The sequence below is a fragment of the Physella acuta genome, unplaced genomic scaffold (genome assembly GCF_028476545.2).
Source record: "Physella acuta isolate Inbredline_101_S28 unplaced genomic scaffold, ASM2847654v3 ptg000515l, whole genome shotgun sequence".
In the NCBI taxonomy this organism is placed as follows: Eukaryota; Metazoa; Mollusca; class Gastropoda; family Physidae; genus Physella; species Physella acuta.
The window spans coordinates 336,129-362,610 of record NW_026732034.1 but is presented as its reverse complement, the minus strand read 5'-3'; the positions used below and the strand labels follow the sequence as shown (position 1 = coordinate 362,610).

Here is a 26,482-nt window from a genome sequence, read left to right as displayed (position 1 = left end):
GTTTTTTTCCTGCGTCTGCTGGTGGTTGTGGGAGAGGAGCGCGATGTCGTCTGCTAAGTCCAAGTGGTCAAGTTGTTTGAGTATGCCATCATTACCTACCACTTAAAACACTATATAACAAGATACATATCTACCACATTCCCTGTATTAATGATGTATAATTGTGTGCGCAATCCCTCACATTTTGAAAAAATTTTTAGCAGAACTTGAACTTAAAAGTCTAAAAAACAAACATCTGAATTACGAGTTACATCTCTCCATGTTTAATGAAAGTTTTAGAGAGGAATTTTAAAAAGCGTTAATTAATTATTATTAATATTTTGTTTTGCATGAATAAAATTCGAAAGCAGGAAAGTGTTATCTATTTGAATCTAATCACTTTTTTCCAAACACCAGGAGGAAACACAACTCCGCTAAAATCAGATTACACAAGTAGTAACTTCCCCTGTTCAAGTCTATCACGACCAACAGGTTTCATCATTTCAATGAACAAAAACATTACTTGTTTACATGCGATTCAGGAGATCCATGTTTTGAAACCCTGTCTGCTGTGTTTCGGTAAGTTATTGCTAAAAATTACTATCTATTTAATACCAAAACCTTGATTTAAGTCTGTTTTTTTAAATAATTGGTAGAAAAATCGTGCATTTCGCAACATCTCCAATAAAACAACCCAACATCAAAAGCTATGCCTGACAACATTATATACATCACAAAATACAAAGTCGTATATCACAACATATTGGTAAAGATATAGATAAATCCTGAGTCGTACATAATAATATCTAAGCTGAACAATACAACAATAATATCTAAGTAGAACAATCGAACAATAATATCTAGGTAGAAAAAATACACCAATAACATCTAAGCAGAACAATACAACACTAAAATATCTAAGTAGAACAATCCAACAATAATATCTAGGTAGAAAAAATACATCAATAACATCTAAGCAGAACAATACAACAATAAAATATCTAAGTAGAACAATCCAACAATAATATTTAAGTACAACAATACAACAATAATATCTAAGTACAGCAATCCAACAATAATATTGAGCAGAACAATCCAACAACGTATAGCACACATCCCATTATCTAACTAAAACATCCATCAATCCTAAGCCTCAAATCTTATCAAAATATCCCAACATCACTACGTTTAAGCGAAGCCACAAAACATCCTAGTTGCCTCTACTTTCCCCTACATTTTTCAACAGCTCAGATACCATCTCAACCCTCCTGACATAAACATTAGAATCACTCGATCTCTGCTTGAAGCACTAGCTAACTATCTACAGCCTGTATGTTCGAGGTCTGTTATGTGCTAGACCAGAACATAATCCCCACGCGTCAGAACATCTTTTGTTGTTGATCACGACACCTTTTACATCACCGTAAGCTCATAGGGTAGGTGTGTTACTCGACACGAGGGCTGTGGAGTTCTATTGTATAGGTGTACCTGTCTGGTGTAGTTAGGATTGTACCTACCTACCCCCCCCCCCCCCCCACACACACACACTATTACATCACAGCCAAGTTGAAAACAGCGTGCTCCAGATTTATAAATGCATTGGTTTATTGGTCTATATAACAAGCAGAGTTTCTTTCAGGCATCTCTCCGTTAAGGCACTAACCCCACCCTGAGCAGTTCACCCTTCCCCCCCCCCCCCCCGCCCCCGGACGAAATAGAAAAAAATAATTATTTATATACAAAATAAATACTTTGAACAGTTACAGACACCTGGAATTTTCAATTGCCCTATACCCCATCCCCATTAAAGTTTTAAGAACCCCCGCCCCCAGTGTAGAAGAATGTCCGAAAGAAACTCTGCTAAATTTTATAATTTTTCATGACATTGACAACGAGAAGCTTCCATTCCCAGCACTATGTGATCAGTCTTAGCTACACTCAGCCCCCCCCCCCCCGCCCCGCCCCGCCCCACCAGCTCGTACTATCGGCCCTGGAAGAGCACATGTGATACAACAGGACTAGTGTTAGTATTGTCATACTACAAAAATATTACATCAACACAGTTGATTCTGAGTCTGATGATTGGCTTAAACTAACGAGGTAGTAAAATGTTGGTGTCACCCTGTGTCACACTGTATTATGTTGGTGCCATTCAGAGCCACACTACATGTTGGTGTCACCCTATATCACTCTACATCATGTGTCATCCATTGTCACGCTACATGTTGGTGTCATTCAGTGCCACACTACATGTTGGTGTCAACCTGTGTCACTCTATATGTTGATGTCATCCAGTGTCACGCTACATGTTGGTGTCATTCAGTGCCACACTTCATGTTAGTGCCATCCATTGCCATACTATATTATGTTGGTGTCATTCATTGCCATACTAAACGTTCTTGTCATCCAGTGTCACACTACATGATGGTGTCATTCTGTGCCACACTATATTGGTGACATTCAGTGCCATACTAAACATTCGTGTCACCCTGTGTCACATTGTGTCATATCACTGTCCGAAGATTGAAGTGTGAAATATCGTGAGCTAGACAATAATTTTCTTACAGTTTTGTTCCAATGATAGCTCCAGTGGCGTAGCGAGGTCGGGTGTCACCCGGTGCGGCACTTAATAGTGTCACCCCCCCCCCCCCCCCAGAGGCATAGAGACCCTTCCCAGGGACAAACTTTCAAATTTTCGATTTGCACCCCCCTCAAACTTTCGATTTGCACCCCCCCCCCCCCCCTCAAGTTTTCGATTTGCACCCCCCCCCCCCTCAAGTTTTCGATTTGCACCCCCCCCCAAACTTTCGATTTGCACCCCCCCTCGAGTTTTCGATTTGCATCCCCCCCCCCCCCCTCAAACTTTCGATTTGCACCCCCGTCGAGTTTTTCTCTATATATTTTGCTATTTTTTGCCTTGGTGTCACCCCCCTAAATGGTGTCACCCGGTGCGGTCCGCACCCCCCGCCCCCCCCCCCTCGCTACGCCCCTGGATAGCTCTTCTATGTTTGCGCCAAGGGTGAGGACTGCAAACCTCTAGCCAGGGCACCATATCTCAAGGTTTCAGAAAATTATTCAATCTATCATCTAGCTCTCTACCGCTAGGCCACGCCGTCCCATATTCAATCAGTACTGATTTGAAATATGCCCTAAATGTCTTACTGGTGACAAATGTGTTTTGTGGTTTTTATGGAAGAATAATAAAAATCCATCCAATATGTATTATACCTGACTGATTTCCTGATATTGATTTTAACACCTTGAACTCATACTATCTAGATTCTAGATCTACTTCACTAAATCTTTTAAAAATTTCTTACAAATATTGTAACTAATGTAACTAATGTAACTAATGTAACCAAAATAACAAAAAAAAAATCATATACGTGTTGTTTTTTTTTTTTCTTTTTGCGTGGTTGAATTATAACCACGCAAAAAAAAAAAAAAAAAAAAAAACAATTTCAAAAGAGTAAATTTGAAGAAAAACTTAAGTGAGGAAATGGCCTTTGAAACGAGTTCACTTCTGCTATAACTGTCCTAGCTTTGAAGTGGGCACTACCAAACACTTTAGGTGTACTACAACACGCCTACTCAAAATAAATCTCACTAGACTTAATGACATTGTAAAGGAGGCCATCGTAGAACATAGGACATATTCGAGATATATATCTTCATATAATTTAGTCATTTCAATCTTAATAAACTCTAAATATATTTCTCCACTGTATGATGCATATTCAGCATTTATCTTAATTATTTTTTTAAAAAATCTGAATAAAGAAGTCCTCATTATCTTGGCTGTAATAAGTGACTCATTCTAAACGATTTAACGTAAGCGTGTTGAGGCATCTTTAGAATAGCATCCAGTGTCAAGTACCAGAGATTCTCACTCTGTGTGTACCGACACATTCAAGGAGTAAAACGTTGATATGTTGTTAGTGTTGGATCTTATTTATAAATTAATATAAATACACAAAAGGTAAATTTCCGCTTTGTTTAAAGATTGTTTTAATGAAAAAAATGGCAATAAAATAATTTATGCCAACCGTGTAGCTAGTATAGAAGTTGGTCTGTTCCAAGCGAACTCTATTTTGTAAAAAAAAGAAACATGTAACAGTTTCACACGGCCATATAAAATGTAAAGGCTATAAAAATCAATTGTCAAATGTATTAGCCACTACTGGGTTGCACCAGTGTTTGTCGAGGTTATCTCAAACAATGTCACAGGTTGGTTCTGTTATGGGAACTTTTTAAAAGATGGGTAAATTTTCATCTCAGAAGTCAACTTTTTATGTATGTTAAACAGGGTGGGTTCTAGAGTGAACTATGATTTCTGACTGTCTTTAAAATATCTATGTGTGATTGTTGTTTAGTCATGCCATAGCTTAAATCCAGCCCTCAATACCCAACCACTCCCAACCCACCACGCTGAGGTGTGTTGAATGTCTATTACTGTAACCTATAAAATAATCTGGCTATTGCTGTAATACCTAATTTGTATTATTGATCACCTGAAACTTAAGAGTACTTCTAATTATTTAATTCTCTGTGAATAAATGTATTTATCTTTGACTTCTCTATTTCGCTAGCTAATTTTTAATCTTCATTTTAATTTGCTATTGATTTTTTATAAAATGTTAAGCATATTTTCCGTTTATATCCCATATTTTTTTTACGTATGCGCGGAAGAGCGTGTTAGCACGTATATGCGTGTGTATGGACGAGGGGGTAGGTTTTACCCACACAAAGTTGTTAGTGTTAGCCTCTACATACAAAGTTGTTAGTGTTAGCCTCTACATACAAAGTTGTTAGTGTTAGCCTCTACATACAAAGTTGTTAGTGTTAGCCTCTACACACAAAGTTGTTAGTGTTAGCCTCTAATCAGTAAACACTTCTTTCACAGCGGTATTTCAACCAGAAAGCAACCAAGCGTGACTGAAGTTCTGTAGTTTTCATGTGTACACGAAATACACAGCCATAGTTTCTATAACCTGTACCGATTTTATCGCGAAGGGGGCGTACATAAAACAGCACAGGTAGGTGTGTGAAATGTGCATTAAATCCCCAAATGTCACTATTTCAAAGGACAGGAAATGAACTGCGTCCATAGCCTAGTGGCGACGGGTTCATTTGCTGTTTGTGTCTCATATTGATATTTATGCCTTAGGGTAACTGTAAGTAATTCAATGGCAAATATTTATCGACAGTGTTTATTTCAATTAATATAAACTGTAAACATGTATACAAATACAGGGCTTATAGGCATTTCTAAATAGGCATGTGTATATATACACACATATATGTATACACACACACACATATATATATATATATATATATATATATACAGGCTATATATATATACATATATATAATATATATAAATGTGTATATATATATACTATATATATATATAGGTATGGATGTAAATATATATATATATATATATATATATATATATATATATATATATATATATACCCATCCTCTGCTCTACTACCATATAAAACATGTTGCAGATTGGTCACAAAGATGTTTACCGGTACCGACGACTTCACTACCCTCCTTGGAGCGGTGACCCTCCTGCTCCTGACCTACCTCTGGTGTTTCCGGCGTGACCCTAAGCTCCCGCCTTCTCCGTGTCGACCCCTGCCCTTCGTGGGTCATCTCTTGCTGCTGCAGAAGGACCCGAGACCCCAGTTCAAACAATGGCGGGAACAGTGTGGGGATTTGTTTAGGTAATTCAGTACGTGTGTGTTATATGACACCACAATACGACACTTCAAATTCATTTCCAACCTCATATACATAATATAATATTACCTTAGACAACCATACCGAAAAATTGAAATAGCATTTCTAGATCTCTTCCTACACTCAAATGTATATGTATATGTATATATATATATATATATATATATATATATATATATATATATATATATATATATATATATATATATATATATATTTTATATATATTTATATATATATGTGTGTGTTTGTGTGTGTGTGCGTGTGTGTGTATCCCTACAAGATGATTGTTGTATATTATTGAAACAAGTGTGTGCATGTCTATTGCCCTCCGCAGTGTGTACATAGGCGGCACCATGATCGTTGTGTTGAATGGCTATCAGCTCCTCAAGGAGACTCTAGTCCAGCGACCGGATGATTTCTCGGACCGGCCAAAGTTGTTTCTGGACGAGGTAAGGCCGATTATGCGTTCGATGTTTAGGTTTTTATGTTTTTATTGATTGATTTTATTTACATGCGGAGATAATGAAACTTTTAGGTGGGGGGGGAGGATTAGTTTATCGGATTCAATCTTTTTATTTATACCATAAAAAACTCGAGTAAGTAGAGCGAACCGGACAAAAAAAATGATGTGGAGTCTTTCATCAAGAGAGTAAGGGTGAACTCTGCTTTATAATCATGATGAAATTTCTTTTGTAGACCTACTTGGTAAAAAAAAATTAATGAAAAAATGATCAAGTTCATTAGATGGAGAAAGGGAAGTTGCGACTTAGTTTTTACTGTTAGTGTGACAATACAAGAATGGACAATGCAAATCTCTAAAAATAGCATCAGGTCATAGAGAATGGGACGCTATGATGGGTCTAAACCAGTTGAGTGGACTTCACCCCATTCAGCCTACTTGAGGCCTAGTAGGACTCTACGACGGCGCCTGATCTAAGAGCTACGTCTCGTCCACACGGAACTAAATTTTACAAGAAGCGCGTGGTTATCTACGGGTGACCCCCTAATATAATAAGCTTTTTTTGTTATAGTTCGCCACCACTCTACAATGCCGCCACTAATTTAATGCGCATGACAAATGTATTTCACAGGAAACTGGCATTGGCGGGCTGGGCGTTGTCATGGCCTCCGGTCAAAAATGGAAAGAACAAAAAAAAGTCACGCTCCAAATTCTTAGAAACTTTGGCCTGGGTAAAAATATTTTGGCCGAAAAAATCCAGGAAGAAATCTCATTTTTCGCTGATCTCCTGGCCAGTTTCAACGGACAGCCCGTGGATATTAAAGACGTGACGAATGTCAGCATGGCGAACATCGTCTGCTCCATTATTTTTGGTCAGAGGTTCGAGTACAGCGACGCCAGACTCCAAAGACTGATATCCGGTTACATGGCGACTTTAAGCGACCAACAATCCAATGGCGTTATCAACTTCATCCCCATGCTCAAATACATCCCATTTGACGTCTTCAAGGCGAAAAGAGGCGCGAAAAACCTTCAAACTCTGCTGGGTTTTTTACGAGAGTTCGTCGTTCTGAAGGGGAAGACGGAGTTTAACGAACACAACATCGGGAATTTCATCGCGGCGTACACGGCGGAAATGAACGAGCTGAAAGGGAAGAACGAGGCGACGAACATGAGCGAGGACAACCTCACGAAGATCGTTCTTGATCTTTTCATCGGGGGTTCCTTCTCCATGTCCCATACGTTGTCGTGGTGCATCCTCTACGCGATCAACTTCCCCGAATATCAGAAGAAAGCGTACGAAGAAATACACGACACTGTGGGCTTGGACAGAGTTCCTTGTTTCAAAGACAGGCCCAAACTAGCCTACGTTACCGCTTTTATCATGGAGACCCAGCGTTTGAGCAGTACTGTTCCCTTTGCTTTACCCCACACCTGTCCCCGGGATGTCTACGTTCGAGGCTACAAGATACCTAAAGGCACCTACATCTACCCCAACCTCAGCTCTGTACTCCACGACCCGAACATCTGGGGCCAGGATGTTTTAACCTTTAACCCCCAGAGATTTCTAGACGAAGACGGTAAGCTGAGAACACGTGAGGAGTTTGTTCCCTTCTCTATGGGCCGCCGGATGTGCCTGGGCGAGGCCCTGGCCAACATGCAGCTGTTCCTGTACTTGGCCACGCTGTTGCAGAAGTTCCAGTTCCTGCCCGTCGATGCTGCCAGTCCGCCCTCAATGGAAGACGTGTTTGGGTTCTCGGCCTCGCCGATGCCGTATGAAGTTAGAATAGTAGAGAGAAGCTAGGGAACATCAGTGCAAAATTTTTTACAAATGCTGGCAAAGCCCCCCCCCCCCCGAACGAAATGAAATTTATAAAATTTATGTAGAAAATATATACTTTTAACAGTGTCCGCCCCCCCCCCCCCGGAGAAAAAAGTCTGGAAGAAACACTGAACAAGAGATGTGTACTTTTATAAACTATTGTTGCCGTATCTTTTTAGTTAGATGTTAAATGACTGACTAAAAACTTTTTTCTTAAATAGTATAATCATAGCTATTATTTATTATTATAGTGCTTTTTTTTTAAAAATATATTAAGAGCTGTTGTATAGAACTTAACTTAAGTGATGGTATGTTAAGCAATGAGTTAACATTGGTTAAGAATGAGGGTCGAATATTTCATGAGGTGGGGGGGGGGGGGGGGGGGGGGGAAAGGAAAGGAAGACAGATCTGATTTTTCTATGGTATGATATATAAGTAAAGAGTTAAGAGTGGGGTGGAGCTTCACTATTTTATTTCTAACAGTGGCGTAGGCAGGGGGGGTTAGGGGGGTCATAACCCTCCCCCCATAGACCCCTCGGTAAATATATAAAGTATGACGGGGGGTGCAAATCAAAAGTCTGAGCTGAGGGGGGTATGGGGGTGCAAATCAAAAGTTTGAGAGGGGGTGCAAATTAAAAGTCTGAAGCGGGGGGGGGGGGGTGCAAATTGAAAGTTTGTCCCGGGTAAAAATTGGAACCCCCACTTGAGACGATCCTGGCTACGCCCCTAATTTCTAATATTTAGTTTGTTTTTTGTAAATATGTCACAAGCTATTATTTTGTAACCACTAATTATTATTATGAGGTACAATGCTTTGTTAATGCTAGATTGATTTATTCTTTGAGCATGTATTTTTAATAATTGAATAAAAAATTAAACTCATAAGCAAATGTTAAACGTTGTCATCGAACTATATTTTAAGGGGAGTTTTGTTTATAAGTTCTCTATAAGTTATTCCGAAGCATAATAAAAAAAATGTCCATATAATTTTATTAATACATTGTTAAAACTTCAGAGGCAAACACATTTTTCTTTTAAATTTAAATTATTGCATGTGGATAAAGCTAATAAAATTAAGTCTTTCAAACTACACACTTTTAATTATTATTTATTTTAATTTTATGTTAAATGATGGTTTATCCAAATGTATAACATGATTAATAATATTCTACTTAGTTTCAGGCAAAAATATAAAAACTACACAGAATGTAAATAGCAACTTTTGAATGAGTTAAATAAGAGAATAAATAACTTTTTAAAATTAGGTATAAAAATTTAAACTAGGAAATAAACATAACATTTATTTTTGTCATTCATTTTCTACAAGTTAAATTTTGAGAACATTAATATAACTTAAGTATAGCTCCCTAATTATGTTAAAACTAGAAAAATAATCTAAAAGGCTTACAGATGGCAGTATAGTCATTACAATCCCTACAGCTATTTGTCAGTAAAAGATAACTTCCAGTTCTAAAAGTTTAGAACAAAAAGATGAAAGTAATATGTAACAACTAACAAAATATAACATTTTTCTTTAAGAATAAAAAAGAACTTTCACAGAACTGGTAACAATTCATGTCTATGAACTGTTCTTAATAAAACCAAACCTATTAGTATATAATAATACTTTGATAAGCTACATCAAATAAATAAAAAATCTTAGGCTAAGAAAATGTATGCATTGCTTGAACTGCCAAGTATTTACATACATTGTATAACTATAGAGCCTTGAATTAAAAAAATGAGATGAAAGTTAATTTACAAAAAATCATTTTATTGGAATTTTAAAAAAATATTCACAATCAGTTATTTAATAATAAAATATAATACTATTTCTCAGTGACAGTTTAAAATCATGTGCTGCTGCACAAAAAATAGACATACATTAAAAAATATGCAGGTTAAACATGTATTTTGTACAGATGCTACATGTTTGGATTCACCACAAGGAGGGGTTCACAAACTCATTCCCTTGACACGATTCAAGATTAAAAATGAATATGATGCATAATTCTATACAGAAATGAAAAATAATTGTACAAGCTTGCAAAAAGGAAATAAGAACATGTAATCCAATGACTGAGTATAAAAAACTGTACTTGGTTTTTACAAATGTGCAACTGGAATTGTGAATATCTAGTAATCTATATCAACCTGTGGTTAGCTGGATTTTTTCCTTTTGGCCAGCTCCTCGTTTTCATCAGGGTAACTCTCTCTTGGGTCCTCTTCATCCAACATAAAAATACCAACTACCATGAGTAGGATGGAGACACCTGCCAAAGAATACAACATTACTTTAGATCAAAACATAAAACAATAAACATTGTCAAGGCTTGTAACAGTAGCAAATACCAATGAGTTTCTTCAGGTACTGTCATTATAGAATCAGCTGTCTAACAGCCATGCATTTTTTTCTAGAGCATAAACAGAATAAACCTTAGGATGGCTTTACTAGATTTTTAAATTTTAATTGTATTTAAAAAAAAATAAAGTGAATAACTTCTATTTGGCAGTTTTGTATGTAATTAAGCTACTAACACTGGAGGTGTGTCAGACCACCACAACATCTCATGATAACATTCATCATCAACTTCAAATACTGAGGGAACCAAACTTACTGGACACTATGAGAGACTTACTGGACACTATGAGGGACTTACTGGACACTATGAGACTTACTGGACACTGTGTGAGACTTACTGGATGCTATGAGGGACTTACTGGATACTATGAGAGACTTACTGGACACTATGAGAGACTTACTGGACACTATGAGAAACTTACTGGACACTATGAGGGACTTACTGGACACTATGAGACTTACTGGACACTGTGTGAGACTTACTGGATACTATGAGGGACTTACTGGATACTATGAGAAACTTACTGGACACTATGTAAGACTTACTGGACACTATGAGAGACTTACTGGATGCTGTGAGAGACTTACTGGATACTGTGTGAGACTTACTGGATACTATGAGAGACTTACTGGACACTGTGTGAGACTTACTGGACACTGTGTGAGACTTACTGGATACTATGAGAGACTTACTGGACACTATGAGAGACTTACTGGACACTGTGTGAGATTTAGTTTACACTGTGAGAGACTTACTGGATACTATGAGAGACTTACTGGACACTGCCAGAGACTTACTGGACACTATGAGAGACTTACTGGACACTATGAGAGTTACTGGACACTATGAGGGACTTACTGGACACTGTGTGAGACTTACTGGATACTATGAGAGACTTACTGGACACTATGAGAGACTTGCTGGACACTGTGTGAGATTTAGTTTACACTGTGAGAGACTTACTGGATACTATGAGAGACTTACTGGACACTGCCAGAGACTAACTGGACACTATGAGGGACTTACTGGACACTATGAGAGGGGCTATGATCCCAGCTGTCAATGTTGCTGTTTTATATATGAAGACCTCGGAGCTGAAATGGCACAGGGCTAGCACAAAGGACATGATGGTGATGTGATACAACCTGTTTGAATAGATGAGAGGATATATTTCATTAGACAGCTATACAGTTGTCAGGCTTTAATATAAACATGAAAAATAGTCAAAACTGCTATAATATAGAGAGTGGACTATGCATATTTTATATAACACTATTAGCACAGGAGATTTTTTTTTAAAGTCAAATCTCCCATGTGACATAACGTTAAATAATATTTTCACACAACATCCCTCAAATTAATTCTAGAGCCCTGCTTTTTAATTTTTATAATAAATTATGAAATTACATCATTTTATAGAAAAGCTGCTTGTTACATTTTTAGCAGAAACATTAGCAGAGCTTCCGATTATGTTAAATCCAAGTCTAAGCCAAATGTGTGAGCTAAAGCATACAACCAATCTAAATATGAAAAGTTTAGCAATTATAACAATGAAGAAAATCTAACGCAGTTATGTAGCACATATACCACCACCTAAACCACCAAGATGAGAAATCTCTTCCTAGACTTCCAACATTATACAAGATGTGCAAGATTACCAATTAACCTTACTCCAATCAACCCCATGCGCCAGTCAGTTCTCAAAAAAACCTATTGATTAGTTATTTCTTATGAATTTGCAATATGTAGCGGAAAATGTTTACCTAACACAAGTATTTTTAAAACCATAAGGTCAATAAACCTCTGAATAGTGTGCTGAGTGTCATCTAAATGTAAATATTTGTAAACAAATAGAATTATTCATGAGGTCCCCTCAGCTACCCTGATCTGTATCATTAAAACAGTAGTGAGTAGATACTTACACCTTGTTGTAGATAAACAGGGCACACATCAGACGAGTAATCCCTGACAGTAAAGTCCATGTTCCAAATAGTCTGGCTGTGAGGTCACTGACTACATAAAAAAAAAAAGTTTTAGATTAGTTTATTCACTATTTTATTGATTAACTTATAACTACTGTGGAGGCCTATTGTTTACAGTTTGTACAGGAAACAAAAAGGGCTAGGGATATTTTTTTAATTATCTCCCTAAGACATACACAAGAAAACAACTAGGTTTGGAATTGGGTAGAGATTAGTTACTAGTTAGGGTTAGAGCAAAGTATCATCTATGGCTATCACTACTATCAGCTAGGTTTATTGAGTTCTAGGTGTAAGGTTAGTACTAGCAATTAGAAGAGACTACAGCTGATCAGTAGTGATATGGATTTTTTAAAAATAGGCAAATGTCATTTTAGTTTACTTTGTCCATGTGAACATTTAAAGGTGGATTAAAGTCTCAAATATAGATATAGCATGTGAATGCGAATTGTGTCAAATTTTTAAAGCCACCATTCTAAAATAGTGTAAATGTTTCTACAATCAAAAAGCTCTACCCACCTACACCATGTAACATAATATAACAAGTTGATAGTATAATTCTGTCATGTTATATAATATAGTCAGGTGCTTGGCTATGTAGGTAATGCAGAGTGAACTTGAGCGAATCACATAGCTGAAAAATTTGTGCGGGCCTCAACTACTAATACTACACACCCAGGCCTATATACTTGCTTACTAACAAAATTACTGAATTTGCTTTTATAACAAGACTGTGGCCCTGATATTATAAATTCTCTATGTTAGCAAGACAGAGAGACAGTGGCGTAGCGAGGTCGGGTGTCACCCGGTGCGGCACTTAATGGTGTCACCCCCCAGAGACGTAGCGACCCTTCCCAGGGACAAACTTTCAATTTGCACCCCCCTCCCCCTCAAACTTTCGATTTGCACCTCTTAAAACACTATTTAACACTCGAATTAATCACTTAATTAAGTGAAATTATCATTTTTCTCTATATATTTTGCTATTTTTTGCCATAAGTCACCCCCTAAATGGTGTCACCCGGTGCGGTCCGCACCCCCCCTTACTACGCCTCTGCAGAGAGACACAATGAAGTCAATGTTACCAAGAGGTGTAGCAGAGAAGTGGTCAGCTAAAGCTCTTCCTCAACAATTTTCAGGAAAGCTGTGATTTTATTGAGGAAATTAATAGAACTATAATAAATTTAAAGCTATAGCAAAACTGGTATTAAAGAGAAAAAAACAACTTAAACTGTCAACAAGACAAAGGTTTATTATGTAATTCCCTCATCAATTATGAAGTGTTTCTGAAAAATGCTCTGATTTTCTTTTTCTTTAACCTGATGATGACTAGATGAGTAATAGATAACAGCAAAGTAACTTTTGTCTGTCATAGTGTTATTGTTTTTTTTTGTACCTCAACATCTTTTGTGCAGAAAATGATAAATCCCCACAGTTATTAACATTCTGTACAACCTTTTCCAAGTATGAATGTGTGTAAGTATTGAGAGTCTGAGTTCTTGAGTGGCCTATACCCCATTATAATTGCCAACCAATTCACATAGGCTGTTTACATTGGGTATCCTCCATCTCTACCTCTCTTTCGTATTTTCCTTATATAACAAAGTGAACAGGTCAACCACAAACCAGTAGATCTGAAATATCTTCCTGAGACAGTTCAATAGACTCTGAGTATGGTCCAATTCAGCTTTCTAAGTCTCTGCTCTATTCTATAAGACAGAGATCAGATCACAACCACCCTGCTCCAAAAGTCCATATACACTTACAAGCTAGATGAAAGCTACCCTCAATCTACCAATCCAAGCCATATTTTCTGAGTTTGTCACATTCTGGTATCAACGTTAATGGGGACTAGTCCAGTATTTATATAGAATTAGCCCTATTTTTGTGGGCATTGAACTCAATCTGTTGCATCACCAAAAACCTGACAATGCTTAAGTTATAATTATTATTAAAGAAAAAACATAAACAAGAGAAAACAACACCAAACCTTTTGCTTGTAGGAAATTTCAATTCTAATAACAAGAAATGTAAACATGTCTTATACCTTTTTGAGTTGTGTTGAAGGCAGTAGAGACAGCCAGATCTGTATTATATACATAGACATCGCTGTATTATACCAGGGCTATAACTATAATGCTGCTTGTCCAAATGTAGTGGCTGTTACTGGTGCATAACATATCTACAATATTTGTGACTGGTCTCTTACATCAGGTGTAAATATGACAATCTAGACCTAATGGAATTAACTCGCTGGTCATTTTTTCATGGGTTTTGTGTTAGCATATAAGGGTTGAATATAATAATATATTTATTTTGTATTTATCATAAACTACGTGTGTTGGCATAGGTTGAAAAGATTTGGCTTGTAGCCTTTTCTAAATTGAAACAATCATGATTTAAAAACAGAGATGAATGATTTAATCATTTTTAGAGAGAATTTGTTTTAAAGTAAACAGTTCTGAACAGTAAACCATGCATTTATGATAACTGATGATAAGCTGTGTGATAGCTGGCTTAGCAACAGTACGGGGGGGGGGGGGGGGGGGGGGGAGGAGGGAGAGAAAGAAAGGAGAAGAGAGAAGAGTGGGGGAGGAGCGAGGGGGGGGGGGGGTAGAAACTTTCTTTTTTGTTTGCTAGGTCATTTAATTTTTTTTTCAAAAAGAATATTTGTATCTAAAGATTAATTTCATTTTGAAAATCAATTTTTCTCTTTCCAACTGACTTCTTGGCTTTTACATGAATGCTTTAATGTTAATGTTTGAGGGTTTGTATGCATTTTAAAATACATTTTGAAATTTATATATAAACTAATTAATCAGTAATAATAGTGCAACAAACACAAAACATAAAAAACATAAGATGACAAAATAGTAGAAAATAGACCTACAAAGTACAATTTAGGAGATGCACTACTTAATGTGCTACACTAACCGCAGTGAGTTCCTTACATTAATAGCTACTAGAATGTTACATTTAACAGGTATGGGTAAAATGTGAGATGCGGAATGGCAAAGCAAAGCAAGAAAAAGGCAAAAAGAAACGCTGGTCAGGTGAGACTTTTTGTCTCACATCTTCTATTAAGTTTGTTGTATTCTTATAATTATCTGCACAGCTGAAAACGTATTTCAATTTCAATGAATATGATGTTATAATTTTTAACCCATGTGAAATGTGTCGAAGACAGAATAACTTATTTCATTTCTAGGTGTTGAAACTAACACAACCTTGTTTGAAAAAAGCTTGAAATGTTATTAGATAGGCCGAGGATAGATTTATATTTCCCTTTTGTGTTGACCACGAAGCAATTTATGAATTAATTTTAAAATGTACCATGTTTTTTTACTCTTCTATTGCTTTTAATATATTACAATATAATTTAATTATATATTTTTCAGTTACATTATATATTTAAACATACATTTACAACTAAAGGATTGCTAAACTTAACATTGCCATTTCTATAAATAAATGTCGGCTACATCATGTCCCAAGCCCAGTTTCTTTAACACTAATTTCACAAGCATAGCAGAGGCCTAGATCTAGATCTAAAAGCTTATGCAAAGTCACAATGATCTCAAGAAAAATTTTCATATTGCTCGGTTTCTATGAATATACAATTAGATATGGGTCAGGCTATGACATAAGCTATTGTCTCAAAGTAATCCCTCAACGAAGTTGGTATTTTTTTTTTCCTGCTGATGATGAAGGGGGACCATATTTAGAATTAGCATATTTTTGGAATATATTATTTCAATTTAGATCAAACAATTTAAAAAAAAAACACTTGTGATAGATTTACTGGTTTAGTTAAGAATGTTTCTTTTCACACATCTTGAAAAAAGACATGCTAGAGTCTTGACTCTTAAACCAAAATGTCTCACAATTATGCAAGTATGTCTTGCATTTTCTTCTTGCATTTTACGGCCTCACTATTTTACATTTTACTAGATCTAACACCCACAGCTAACATTAGTTTATTTTATTTAAACATAATAGTTTAATTTAATGATAATGTAATGTAGAACCTAAGACCTATTTTATATTAAATTTTAATTTTTAAACAGTACAACTATTAACTACGCTAAGCTATTTACTATTTAGCATATGCGATTAGTGATTTAGATCTTTAAGTTATAAAGTTATGTAATAGAGTATGCATTGTACAGTAGAGCATCAAAATAAATAGCCAGTGAGAAAACAGCCTCGCCTAAACAGCCCTGTCAAATGGACCCCGTAAAAATGGCCAGATACTAATGGACTCCGTCATAGTTTACTACTGTCATTACAACTCACAACAAAATGTGTGTTTCTGTTGTGTTAATAATAAAATACTCTCAACTGGAGGTGAACATGAAGCAGCGAATAAAGTACGCTAAAATTGAGAAATGGCGAGGCTGGAAAATGCGAGAAGATAATGCGAGACATACCTGCGGAATCAAGGGTAAATAGTTTTTTTCATGCTTTTTCATCTTTATTTAAATTATTTTTTTTGTTTTAAAATAAACAAGCATGTAGGAATACCCTTTAACACGAGTGTTGTGTGTTATTATATTTTATTATAGGCCTATATATAGATAGATACTAAGAAGATAGATGGATCTATATCTAGATCTATCTATTAAAAAATCCTAACATCGTTGCTGTGCTACTGTCATCGCCCGCTCTCTTTAGCAAGAGGAAAATCCCGTCTCAGTCTACATTAATTTTAAAAATCTAGCCCGCTCATGTTTTTACAAACGTGAGCTGTGTCATTGTGAATTGGTATAATCTTGTCAGCAGCAGAGATATTCTGCAACATGTATTCATGGATTGTTGTACTTGCAAAAAGTGTAAAAGTGTAAACAATTCTAAAAAGTGTAATTTTTTTTTATTAAGTAATTTTAATTACAAACAAAATTTACAAACAAAATCTTCTGAAACAGTCCTAGCACTACTCAAACACACCTCGTCACACCATCTTTCACACATAGTACATCCAACCCAGTTCATTAGACAAAACTACCATTTAAAAGGGGTCATCCATAAATGACGCATGTCACGCTTTTTTTTTGACGATTTTTACCTCCCCCCCCTCCCCTCCATCACAAATGTTCACAAAAATCTAGACCCCCCCCACTAAAGTGACATCACACCTCAGCCTACAACCCCCTTCAAAATTGCAGTTTTTTTTAAAACATCGATATTTTCCCAAAATTGTGGTTAATTTCTGTCGAAATAAAATATTTGAATCAATTCCTATTACAATTTATTAAAACAGTTTTCTAAAACGTGAAATAACGTCTAAAACTCTTTTTCTAACATTGCTTTTTTATAGTGTGAAGTCACAACATCTAACCCCCCCCCCCCCCCCCCCCCCCCCCCCACCCTCCCCCTCATCACACATTTCTATGCAACAATACAAAATATGTTTGCAGCGACAGCGGATTTGGGCAAAGTGACCTTCAAAAACAGTAAATTAGGCGTCCTCGGCGTTCCACACAAAAGATAGAAGTTGATAAGTATCGTCTGCGGTATTTCGGGCGGTCTCGAACAAGGTGGTATTTTAAGTCGACACAAAAGATGGGGGGAGTTCACAAATCATCAGTATGTCTAGCGACGGAAAAATCGGAAGTTTTAACAATGTAAACGAAAAGTCTTTGAAGTCTGCACCAAATATCACTGTAAATCGGGTGCGGTAAATTTTTCGCAGAAATCTTTGCATTTTAACACCACCCAGCGTAAGTATCGGGTTGTGGTAATATGCGAGACAAAAAGTCACGTCACCGACCGTTTTCGCGCCCTTCTCGCATTTTCCCGCCTCGCCATTTCGCTTTTCGCTGCGCGCAATTTCTCTACACTCTACACCCACTAAAGACAAAGTACACTAGACTACAGCAGACAGTTATAATTATTTATTATTATAATTATTAATTAGCCTATAACAGTAGACTTGAGTAGACTACACTCACAGTTCACACTGTGACTGAGGAGTGACTGAGGGTACTCACTGTACGTACTGATAGGCCTACTCATACTGAATACTGTGTCACTGTGTAATGTGTAGGCCTATTGTTGCAGTATTGTCACATTGTTCATTGTGTAACAGTCCTGTCACCCTGTGTACGGCAGTGCATGCATTCAGGATTATAAATATAAGGCTATAAGGATACTACTAGCCCCATTACTAGGATAGCCTACCGTTGTTTTGACTAACAGTATAGAGTCTTTCATAAGTATAGGACGAGCTTATAAAGCATTGAAACGTGTTTCCGAAAGCCATTACTGCAACAAATGCGATCCATATTCTTAAAAAATTAACGAAGAAAGGTGTAGAGTTGCTCATATTGCAGGGCTTTATTTTACTTTTGGCAGCTGAGACCGGCATTTTTTTCTGTTTCCAAAATGTCGTAAAAGTCTGCAGACCCTAATCCAGTTTAAGTCCACATAAAATTACCACTGCAATGCAAAAACAATTTTTTTTAAATTACTTAAATGAAAGTCGTTTGTAAATGTAGTCTTATTATATTTTAATAAGGTTATTTTAGCAAAACAAGATTATAGAGTATGTCGTATATTAAATACATCAGCAATGCATTGTATTTGCGACACCAGCAACAGTATGTAAACAATATGGACAGATCATTAATGGATTTGAATCTTTGATTTCATGTTTTGAAATAGATCTATAAATATTTGTAATATGCCTATTTTAAAAAGTTAAAGATTGCTAATTAATAACTAGGTAAAGGTAAATGTTGGCTGTGACTTTGTATGTGTAATTAGTAAATTACTCTAGATTATTAGTAAAAAGTTAAGTAAAAAGTAAAAACGTTTCTTTAGCCACTTTCACTTTAGCCTAATTTGAATTTCTTATTTTAAATTTTTCACTCATTCTACACTGGCTCTCTTCAGCAGCGCAGTGTCCACTGTATGAGTGTAGTGTACAGGTTAACACTTAGTAGATCTAGTACCATACAAGCTGATACTGTTATAAAGTAAGTTTGTAAACTCAGTTTACTAAACTGTAAAGACTTTTGAGTAGTGTTAGACTTAGAAAGAAACAGTTGGTACTGGTAGCGATAATTCAGTTTAACTATCTGGCTTTCTTAATTCTATTAATTGAAACTATTATTATATATAATCCAAATCTATCATATTTGTCAGTGTAAGTGTATTTAACACACCCTATATTTATTATTTAGTTAGTATAAGTTTTAATCATTAAGTTTCATTAAGTCAGGCCTAAAATTCAATAGTAAAATCATGATAAGTTCAGCAGAATCTAGTATTAGTAATGTCACATGTGCAGAAGAAGTGACTAATGATTGAATATGGCTTAACTATAATAAATATGGGCATATTTTAGTGACATATCTTTTTCACAAATACTTATTTAAATACCATTACATAGTATTGAGTTCATTGCTGTTTTCATTTGATGATTATAGTGTTCCTTTTCTTTAATTAGTGGTTCCTATGTAAATAATGTTACACCATTTAACCTCTCTACATCTTTAACTTATCTGCTCCCCTTTTTATCCAAAATGTCAGATATATTAAAGTAAAATAAAGATACTCTTTGACCGGACGGTCAATAAGGCAGGGAAAAAAAGAGTTTACATGTTCCAGTTCTATGCCTAGCAGCATTTACTCTTCATAACATGAGTAAGGCAGCCATCAGAGCTGGGTAGATTCAGTGATCTGATCCTGAGACATTCAGGCTAGCAGTTATATTCCCTACCACCTGACCATGCTGTAATAATTCAGATATTGACTACCAAAATTGGTGGGATGGGGTTGTCCATAAATTATGAAACTTATAATGTGGTATCTAAGGGGTGTAGGAGGTGGGGTGGTTTGTGTTTTCAATTTTATAACATGTAATGATAGCCCACTGTTGCTGTTCTTTCTATTCAAATTGAATTAGTAAAAAAACCTAACAGAACTTTTGGAAAACCCCTTTAATAATAAATTCAATGATAATGATAATAAAAATATAAAACATCATGAAAAATCATAACTACTGCAAGCCTGCTGTCCTGTTCATATAACCAAATTAATTATCTAATCTTAATTGATCTATAAAAAAACTGAGCTATAATTTCACCTGAAATCTATCAGTAACCATAATACTCTTCAAGAGACCTAGTTATTGTAAATAAAAAAATATCATAATTTATTTAGAATATTCTAGCATTTTGAATGATAACATTGAGGCCTACATGAAAAATCTCTAATAATATGTTTGATTTGTACTTTACAGAACCTTTGACTCTATACATTGTGCGATGTCGACAAACAGCCAAACTAGTTGCTAATGACAACTTTCAAGAAATGAGTAATTCATTTTCATAACTATTTGATTGTTCTATGTCATAAACTAGTTAACATTTTAAGTTATTGGGTATACATTAAATAGAATTTAAAAAAAAATCTTTAAGTTAAATTTTACTTGTATTTTCTGTCTAGTCAGATCAAGTTCTGCATCTAAAGCACTGGTAAAGGATGACAGATACGAATCACATGAAGAAAATGGTGTCCTCTTCTGGGTGAACAAAAGTGGCTTCCCCATCGACAACTTCACATGGGAGCGGATGTGGGACCATGTGGCTAAAGCTCATCCTGAGGGCAGCTCCATTGTTAGGCAAATCAGAAACAACCATAAGCTACCACAGGTAACTGATACTCAAGGATTAACCTACCAAGAAACTGATCACTTCTGAATGAAGCAAAATTGATTACAAGGGGTTTCAAATCAATCATAATAGCTAAGAAAACAAAATAATCCTTTGGAAATAAAATATAGGCCTTTTTATTTATATTTCTAACAATATGTGTGTATATATATATATATATATATATATATATATATATATATATATATATATATATATATATATATATATATATATCACAATATAAGACTTTGACCTGTGTCATTTGTTATAATACACTGTTTTTATTGACAGACTTTATAATTTGTTTTTAGGTACCTTTTCCACAAGCCCCATTGACCTTCAGCCCATCAGTATCCATTCAAGAGAGGCTTCAAAAGATACAAGACTATATGATTGAGCTACAGTATCCTTTAAACATTTGTAATCTATATTCTAAGTGCTGCTTTAATTGATGTATGCTGCACAATTGTGTAGGGTGTATTGGGGTTATTGCAGTGGATCTACTGTAAGCAAAACTTAGCCTGCACTGTATTTTACGTCTGGGTCTAGAACATTACCCCCCTTCCCTTATTAAATTACCCCCTGTCAATTTTATCTTGCCTCTTTATTCATATTATCCATCTGAATTTTTAGCTCACCAACCCTATTTCTAATTCTAACCTTAACCATATCCCTAGCCTTATTCTTAACTTATCCTTAACCCTATTGCTTTCTCTGCATTGTTCCTATTAGGTAATTGGTAATAGAAGAGAGGATGTTGTGGGTAATTTCCTACTGTGTTATTTAAGACATGGGGGTTGGGTAATAGACAGGATGGTAATATCCACCTTTGGTTTTGGATTTAATTCTTCTCAGCTGTAACAAAATGTGTCATAAGTCTCAGAATATTTTCTTTAACCTGACCTGATACAACCACACAGGCACACAGTTCTTTGAGATTAGAAAAAGCAGGCCAATGACTGGGTGAGTAATGTCAACTTTGCTTGTTTGTGTTTGTAAATTCCATTTCTTTTATAAGAACATATAGTTGTTTATCTTAATGATCAGGGGAAGGGGGGGGGGGGGGGTATTTGAAAAAAGAAACATTAATAATAATCTTTAAGTGGACAAAATTAATCAAATGGGGTAAGATTCTTATTAAATTGATTTTATCTGATTTTTTTTTAGGTTGATGGAATGTGCTAAAGAAATGATCAGAGAAGCGCTACCTATAAAGTGTTTAGAGGCAGTTATTCTAGGAATGTATCCTTTTGCGTATACATGCACACATTCATAAACAACATAATCAATTCTCATTTGATGAAAGTTTCATTAAAAATATAACTTGCATAATTACACTTTCCTATTCAAATATCCTTAAAATTGAATGAAGATTTCTAACCAACTGTATGGTAGGTCTGGAAAGGTTCCCCATAAGTTTCAAGACAACTTTCAAAGGCCACTCTCACCGCCATATTGTCCTTGGGCTGTGTCATGCTGGCAGCTATGGTGCCATTGGCATGAGCAGACGGGAGGACCTCATGTACAAGCCATTACAGTTCAAGGTATCTGATGGTCCTGCTAGTCTTTTAGTTATACGAGCCATTACAGTTCAAGTTATCTGACGGTCCTGCTAGTCTTTTAGTTATGCAAGCCATTACAGTTCAAAGTATCTGACGGTCCTGCTAGTCATATAGTTATAGACATTTTCAAAGGATTTTATTTGTGCTCTTAAAAACTTACCCTTTCAAACCTGGCGATCCAAGTATAGATCACCTGTTTCTGTGATTTTGGCAAACGAAAGAATAGATTTGTTAATACGATGCCCTGGCACCTTTACTTTTCCTAATCTGAGTCATGTAGGCCTACATATCAGAAGTGGGACTTCATACTGACTCAACCCTCAATTTATACTCTTGACTTGGGTTAGCAGTCATTTGCTGTAACATCCGACCACGCCTTCCCATCTTTTGTGCTATTGGATTAGGCTTATTAAAATGGATTTTCTTAAAATTAACTTAATTTTAATAGAAACATTAGCAATAAAACTAACTTTAAATCTAACCTTAGCTTTATTCAATGAGAATTCTCTATAAAATATTTTTTATAGGACCTATAGACTGGCTAAGTGTTCTAATGTTCACTTTCTTTTTAGTCTAGTAAGCCAACCACTTAGGACCTATAGACTGGCTAAGTGTTCTAATGTTCAGTTTCTTTTTAGTCTAGTAAACCAACCACTTATGTCTATGTTGAAAGATCTGTGGAAATAAGCTTCATAATGTGTTAATTATTAAAATACGAGCCGACCCGCGGTATATCATACGCCGCTTTTAGTTGTTGTTTTTTCTACTTTCCAGTAATTCATAATTTGTGAATTCGACAGTACCAATGCTGCCACTGAAAATATTTCTTTAAAACACTATAAGTAGCTCCTTAAGGATGATAAACCCCCCCCCCCCTCTCCTCCCTCCCCCCCCCCCACCCCCCTCCGTTACAGTAAACTCCACTTAGTTACTCCCCCCTACGTTTAAAATCATTTCAAACTAAATTATCTGCCCCTAATAGTCGTCACTAAACCCAGCTCTGCTTGTAAATATTTAGAGTGAACCACAGCTCACCAGACCATGTAGGGGTGGGGGTGGTAGGGAGCGCGCTTGCAGCTTGTTTTCTAGCGTCTCCCAGAAGAGAATTATATATATAGATAGATGTTTTCTATAACATTAGTATTATGGAAAAAAATCTGATTGTAGGCCTATGATTGACTTTTTATTTTACAGAGCTTATCAGACCTAGTATTGGACTTTGAAAAATGTTACAAGCAATGTAAGCACCTTTTTTATATTGTACACTAATTGCTTGGATTATTTTCAAATTTGTTTTCACTTGCAGCTCTTAAAAGCAACTTGTTAATCATTTCTCAGATTATCATACTGTAAAAAAGGTCAAGGTTGGAATGCCAATAAATCATGATCAGCACTCATATGAGATTATATCCTGGAAGGTTAGGTCAAGTTTGGGTTAATTTAAGAGTTTAGTTAAAATATTTGACAAAATTGCATGCTCAAGTATGTCATAAAGTTGTTGGTTTATGTTCAGATAATTAAACCATTGGGTGAATTATTCTTCAGGCTTTGGTTGTCACATTTGGACGAAATCCACAGAAAGATTGTGTACGTGAGCTAGAGAATCATTCAAGAAAGATGAAAAGTTTGGTAAGTTATAAACACTACTCTATTAACTTCAGTGGTTGGTTGGCTAATTAGGCTTGCTTTAGTTTATAAATCATTATATTGAGGAATATGCAGTTCCTGTGTGTGAATGCAATAGTTATTATAACTAAAGATTATATGTAAAATGCAAAAAATATTTTTTTAAAGTCAGGAGCATTGTTATATTTTATTTTTTGTAAATATTTTTAAAAATTGCATGTCTACAATAAAAGGTAGGTAATACTTAGTGGAATCCCCATGATGGAGAGCTGAATTGTGTCCCTTAGCCCACAGAGTGCCAATAGGTGATGAATGAAATATATATTAAAATGTACTTTGGATTTCAGTATAAATCTTGGAGCTCAAGTCCTTATACCTCAATTAAGCTGCTGCCTACATCTGATCCAATGAAGGAAGCTACTTGTGCTGAATCCAGTTCCTTTGGTCTTTCACGAAGGTCAGATGTTTAGCCTTTTTGTTAACTTGTGCATTTCAATTTTAGTCTTTATTTGGCTGGTAAAGCTTAAGTCATGGTCATCATTACCTGTCTGTGTCTACCATCTGTCTATGCCTGTACTGTTTGCTTGTACCATCATTACCTTTAGTACCATCTGTAATGACCATTCACCACCATCTTCACTGTAAGGAAAATGCAGATTGTCAGTACCATCTGTCAATGTTTGTCTGCACCATCATTACTTGTCAGCACCATCATTCTGTGGCCATTAGACACAACCATCAGTCCCTGGTCATTTGGCACCACCTTTATTCCCTGTCCAACATTGCAACTTGCTGCCCAGGATTTTCAAAGCACAGCATCCAATGGTTTATTAGACTATAGAGCCATAACACCAACATGATGGTACTGACTGGGAATGGTAAGTTTTAACCTATTTCCTGTACACAGGCATACAGTTGTTGACTCTGGTCTGTTGCTGGTGTTAAGTTTTAACCTATTTCCTGTCCCCAGGCATACAGTTGTTGACTCTGGTCTGCTGTTGGTGTTAAGTTTTAACCTATTTCCTGTCCCCAGGCATACAGTTGACTGTCAAGTTTTAACCTATTTCCTGTCCACAGGCATACAGTTGTTGACTCTGGTCTGTTGCTGTTAAGTTTTAAAAACTGTCCCCCAGGCATACAGTTGTTGACTCTGGTCTGTTGCTGGTGTTAAGTTTTAACCTATTTCCTGTCCCCAGGCATACAGTTGTTGACTCTGGTCTGTTAGGTATGAAAAAGAAGAGCAGAAGTACAGGAGCACTGCAGGTGAACAATGACTACCAGATCCGCATCTAAGTCTACCTGAACTCTAGCTGCTAGCACCAGTTCCTCTCCACAAGGTGTGGTGTTCAATGCTTTCAACACTCCCTGTTCATGCTCGATGATTTTTACATATTTGTAGTCAGTATTTTAAATATGTGCAGTTAGTATTTTAAAAGCCCATATTTAGTCAGTATCTTACATGTATATAGAAAACATGCCTCAATTTACTGCTGAATTGAATTGCATTCTCATAGCTATGTTTAGTATACTGTGTGATTTCAAATAAATTATCTATTTGAAGAGAGATTATTCAAGTATATTTGTTATTTAAATCAATTGTTTGACCAATTTTTACTGGGATATGGACAAGGGTAATTTAATGTTACTGTACATTTTCTCTGATTAGATCTCACATTAATTTTATTTCTTTTATTTCTTTTTGACATCATATGCAAATTATGTTAACTGCACAAGTTACACTGAAAGATTTAGTAGAATTTGTAGATTCAGTGCTCAGTTCAAATTATTTAAGAACCTTGCTAATACTTAATGTAAATCTGCTTTAAGATAAGATGAAAAGAGATTAACCACATAATTATTTCTTTTATATTATTTTTCTTATTTCCATTTACCACTTATGACAAGGCCTGAGTCAAAGTGCCAATGTTTGTTTCTTGAAGTTTTTATAATACTTTTTTATGTTTGCCATCTATTTTAACTCACTGCAGCAAACATTCGAATTCGCTCAATTGTATCAGATCAAGTTTCAATAAATATCTATGCATTACTTTGGCATATGTTATAAATTGTATTTGATATTAATTATTATAAGACATTTTAAAAAAATAAATTGTGTTGAGTTTCTATCATTTCATGTGTTTTATGGATAAAACAATGTGTACATGTAATGCAGATTATAAAATTTTTAAAAAGACAATAACAATTCTAAGACTAGTAATAAAGAATATGTAAATTAAATTAAATATTTGGTAAAAATATGCAACATAATAAAGG

The 26,482-nt window shown here is 35.7% G+C and overlaps 3 protein-coding genes across 7 annotated transcripts; 2 read left to right on the top strand and 1 right to left on the bottom strand.

Moving 5' to 3' along the window:
* The first annotated feature begins 328 nt into the window (after positions 1-328).
* LOC131944923 (cytochrome P450 2D14) lies at positions 329-8,370 on the top strand. Of its 2 annotated transcripts, XM_059305817.1 has the most exons (5): positions 329-558; positions 4,883-5,015; positions 5,499-5,717; positions 6,071-6,185; positions 6,828-8,370. In XM_059305817.1, exons 3-5 carry the CDS (start codon positions 5,512-5,514, stop codon positions 7,998-8,000), a joined length of 1,494 nt encoding a protein of 497 aa, XP_059161800.1. In that variant the 5' UTR covers positions 329-558; positions 4,883-5,015; positions 5,499-5,511; the 3' UTR covers positions 8,001-8,370. The 2 variants fall into 2 exon arrangements, with proteins under 2 accessions (XP_059161800.1, XP_059161801.1); XM_059305818.1 differs by lacking the exons at positions 329-558; positions 4,883-5,015 and adding an exon at positions 5,052-5,153.
* A 727-nt stretch (positions 8,371-9,097) lies between these two features.
* On the bottom strand, positions 9,098-18,729 carry LOC131944922 (ergosterol biosynthetic protein 28 homolog). Of its 2 annotated transcripts, XM_059305815.1 has the most exons (5): positions 18,541-18,729; positions 14,408-14,446; positions 12,304-12,394; positions 11,408-11,526; positions 9,098-10,291 (listed from the first exon to the last, which is right to left on the bottom strand). In XM_059305815.1, exons 1-5 carry the CDS (start codon positions 18,725-18,727, stop codon positions 10,179-10,181), a joined length of 549 nt encoding a protein of 182 aa, XP_059161798.1. In that variant the 5' UTR covers positions 18,728-18,729; the 3' UTR covers positions 9,098-10,178. The 2 variants fall into 2 exon arrangements, with proteins under 2 accessions (XP_059161798.1, XP_059161799.1); XM_059305816.1 differs by lacking the exon at positions 14,408-14,446 and having other exon boundaries at positions 9,099-10,291.
* Positions 18,730-18,967: 238 nt separating this feature from the next.
* LOC131944903 (tubulinyl-Tyr carboxypeptidase 1) lies at positions 18,968-26,304 on the top strand. Of its 3 annotated transcripts, XM_059305783.1 has the most exons (13): positions 18,968-19,084; positions 19,258-19,337; positions 20,606-20,680; positions 20,812-21,017; positions 21,332-21,423; positions 21,927-21,983; positions 22,188-22,262; positions 22,393-22,564; positions 23,777-23,822; positions 23,921-24,000; positions 24,128-24,211; positions 24,556-24,665; positions 25,405-26,304. In XM_059305783.1, the coding sequence occupies exons 3-13, from the start codon at positions 20,677-20,679 to the stop codon at positions 25,499-25,501; spliced, it is 1,023 nt and encodes a 340-aa protein (XP_059161766.1). In that variant the 5' UTR covers positions 18,968-19,084; positions 19,258-19,337; positions 20,606-20,676; the 3' UTR covers positions 25,502-26,304. The 3 variants fall into 3 exon arrangements, with proteins under 3 accessions (XP_059161766.1, XP_059161767.1, XP_059161765.1); XM_059305784.1 differs by lacking the exon at positions 19,258-19,337; XM_059305782.1 differs by lacking the exon at positions 19,258-19,337 and having other exon boundaries at positions 18,968-19,090.
* Positions 26,305-26,482: the final 178 nt, after the last annotated feature.

Coding starts and splice junctions, on each gene's coding strand:
- LOC131944903 (XM_059305784.1), top strand. Junction 21,984..22,187: donor AAAAGCAGGCCAATGACTGG/GTGAGTAATGTC, acceptor ATTTTTTTTTAG/GTTGATGGAATGTGCTAAAG. Junction 24,001..24,127: donor ATGAGATTATATCCTGGAAG/GTTAGGTCAAGT, acceptor ATTATTCTTCAG/GCTTTGGTTGTCACATTTGG.
- LOC131944923 (XM_059305817.1), top strand. CDS start 5,512: ATGTTTACCGGTACCGACGACTTCACTACCCTCCTTGGAGCGGTGACC. Junction 5,718..6,070: donor CAGTGTGGGGATTTGTTTAG/GTAATTCAGTAC, acceptor TGCCCTCCGCAG/TGTGTACATAGGCGGCACCA. Junction 6,186..6,827: donor CAAAGTTGTTTCTGGACGAG/GTAAGGCCGATT, acceptor TGTATTTCACAG/GAAACTGGCATTGGCGGGCT.
- LOC131944922 (XM_059305815.1), bottom strand. CDS start 18,727: ATGCCGGTCTCAGCTGCCAAAAGTAAAATAAAGCCCTGCAATATGAGC. Junction 11,527..12,303: donor CTGTTTATCTACAACAAGGT/GTAAGTATCTAC, acceptor CTATTCAAACAG/GTTGTATCACATCACCATCA. Junction 10,292..11,407: donor AGCCCCTCTCATAGTGTCCA/GTAAGTCCCTCA, acceptor ATTCTTTGGCAG/GTGTCTCCATCCTACTCATG.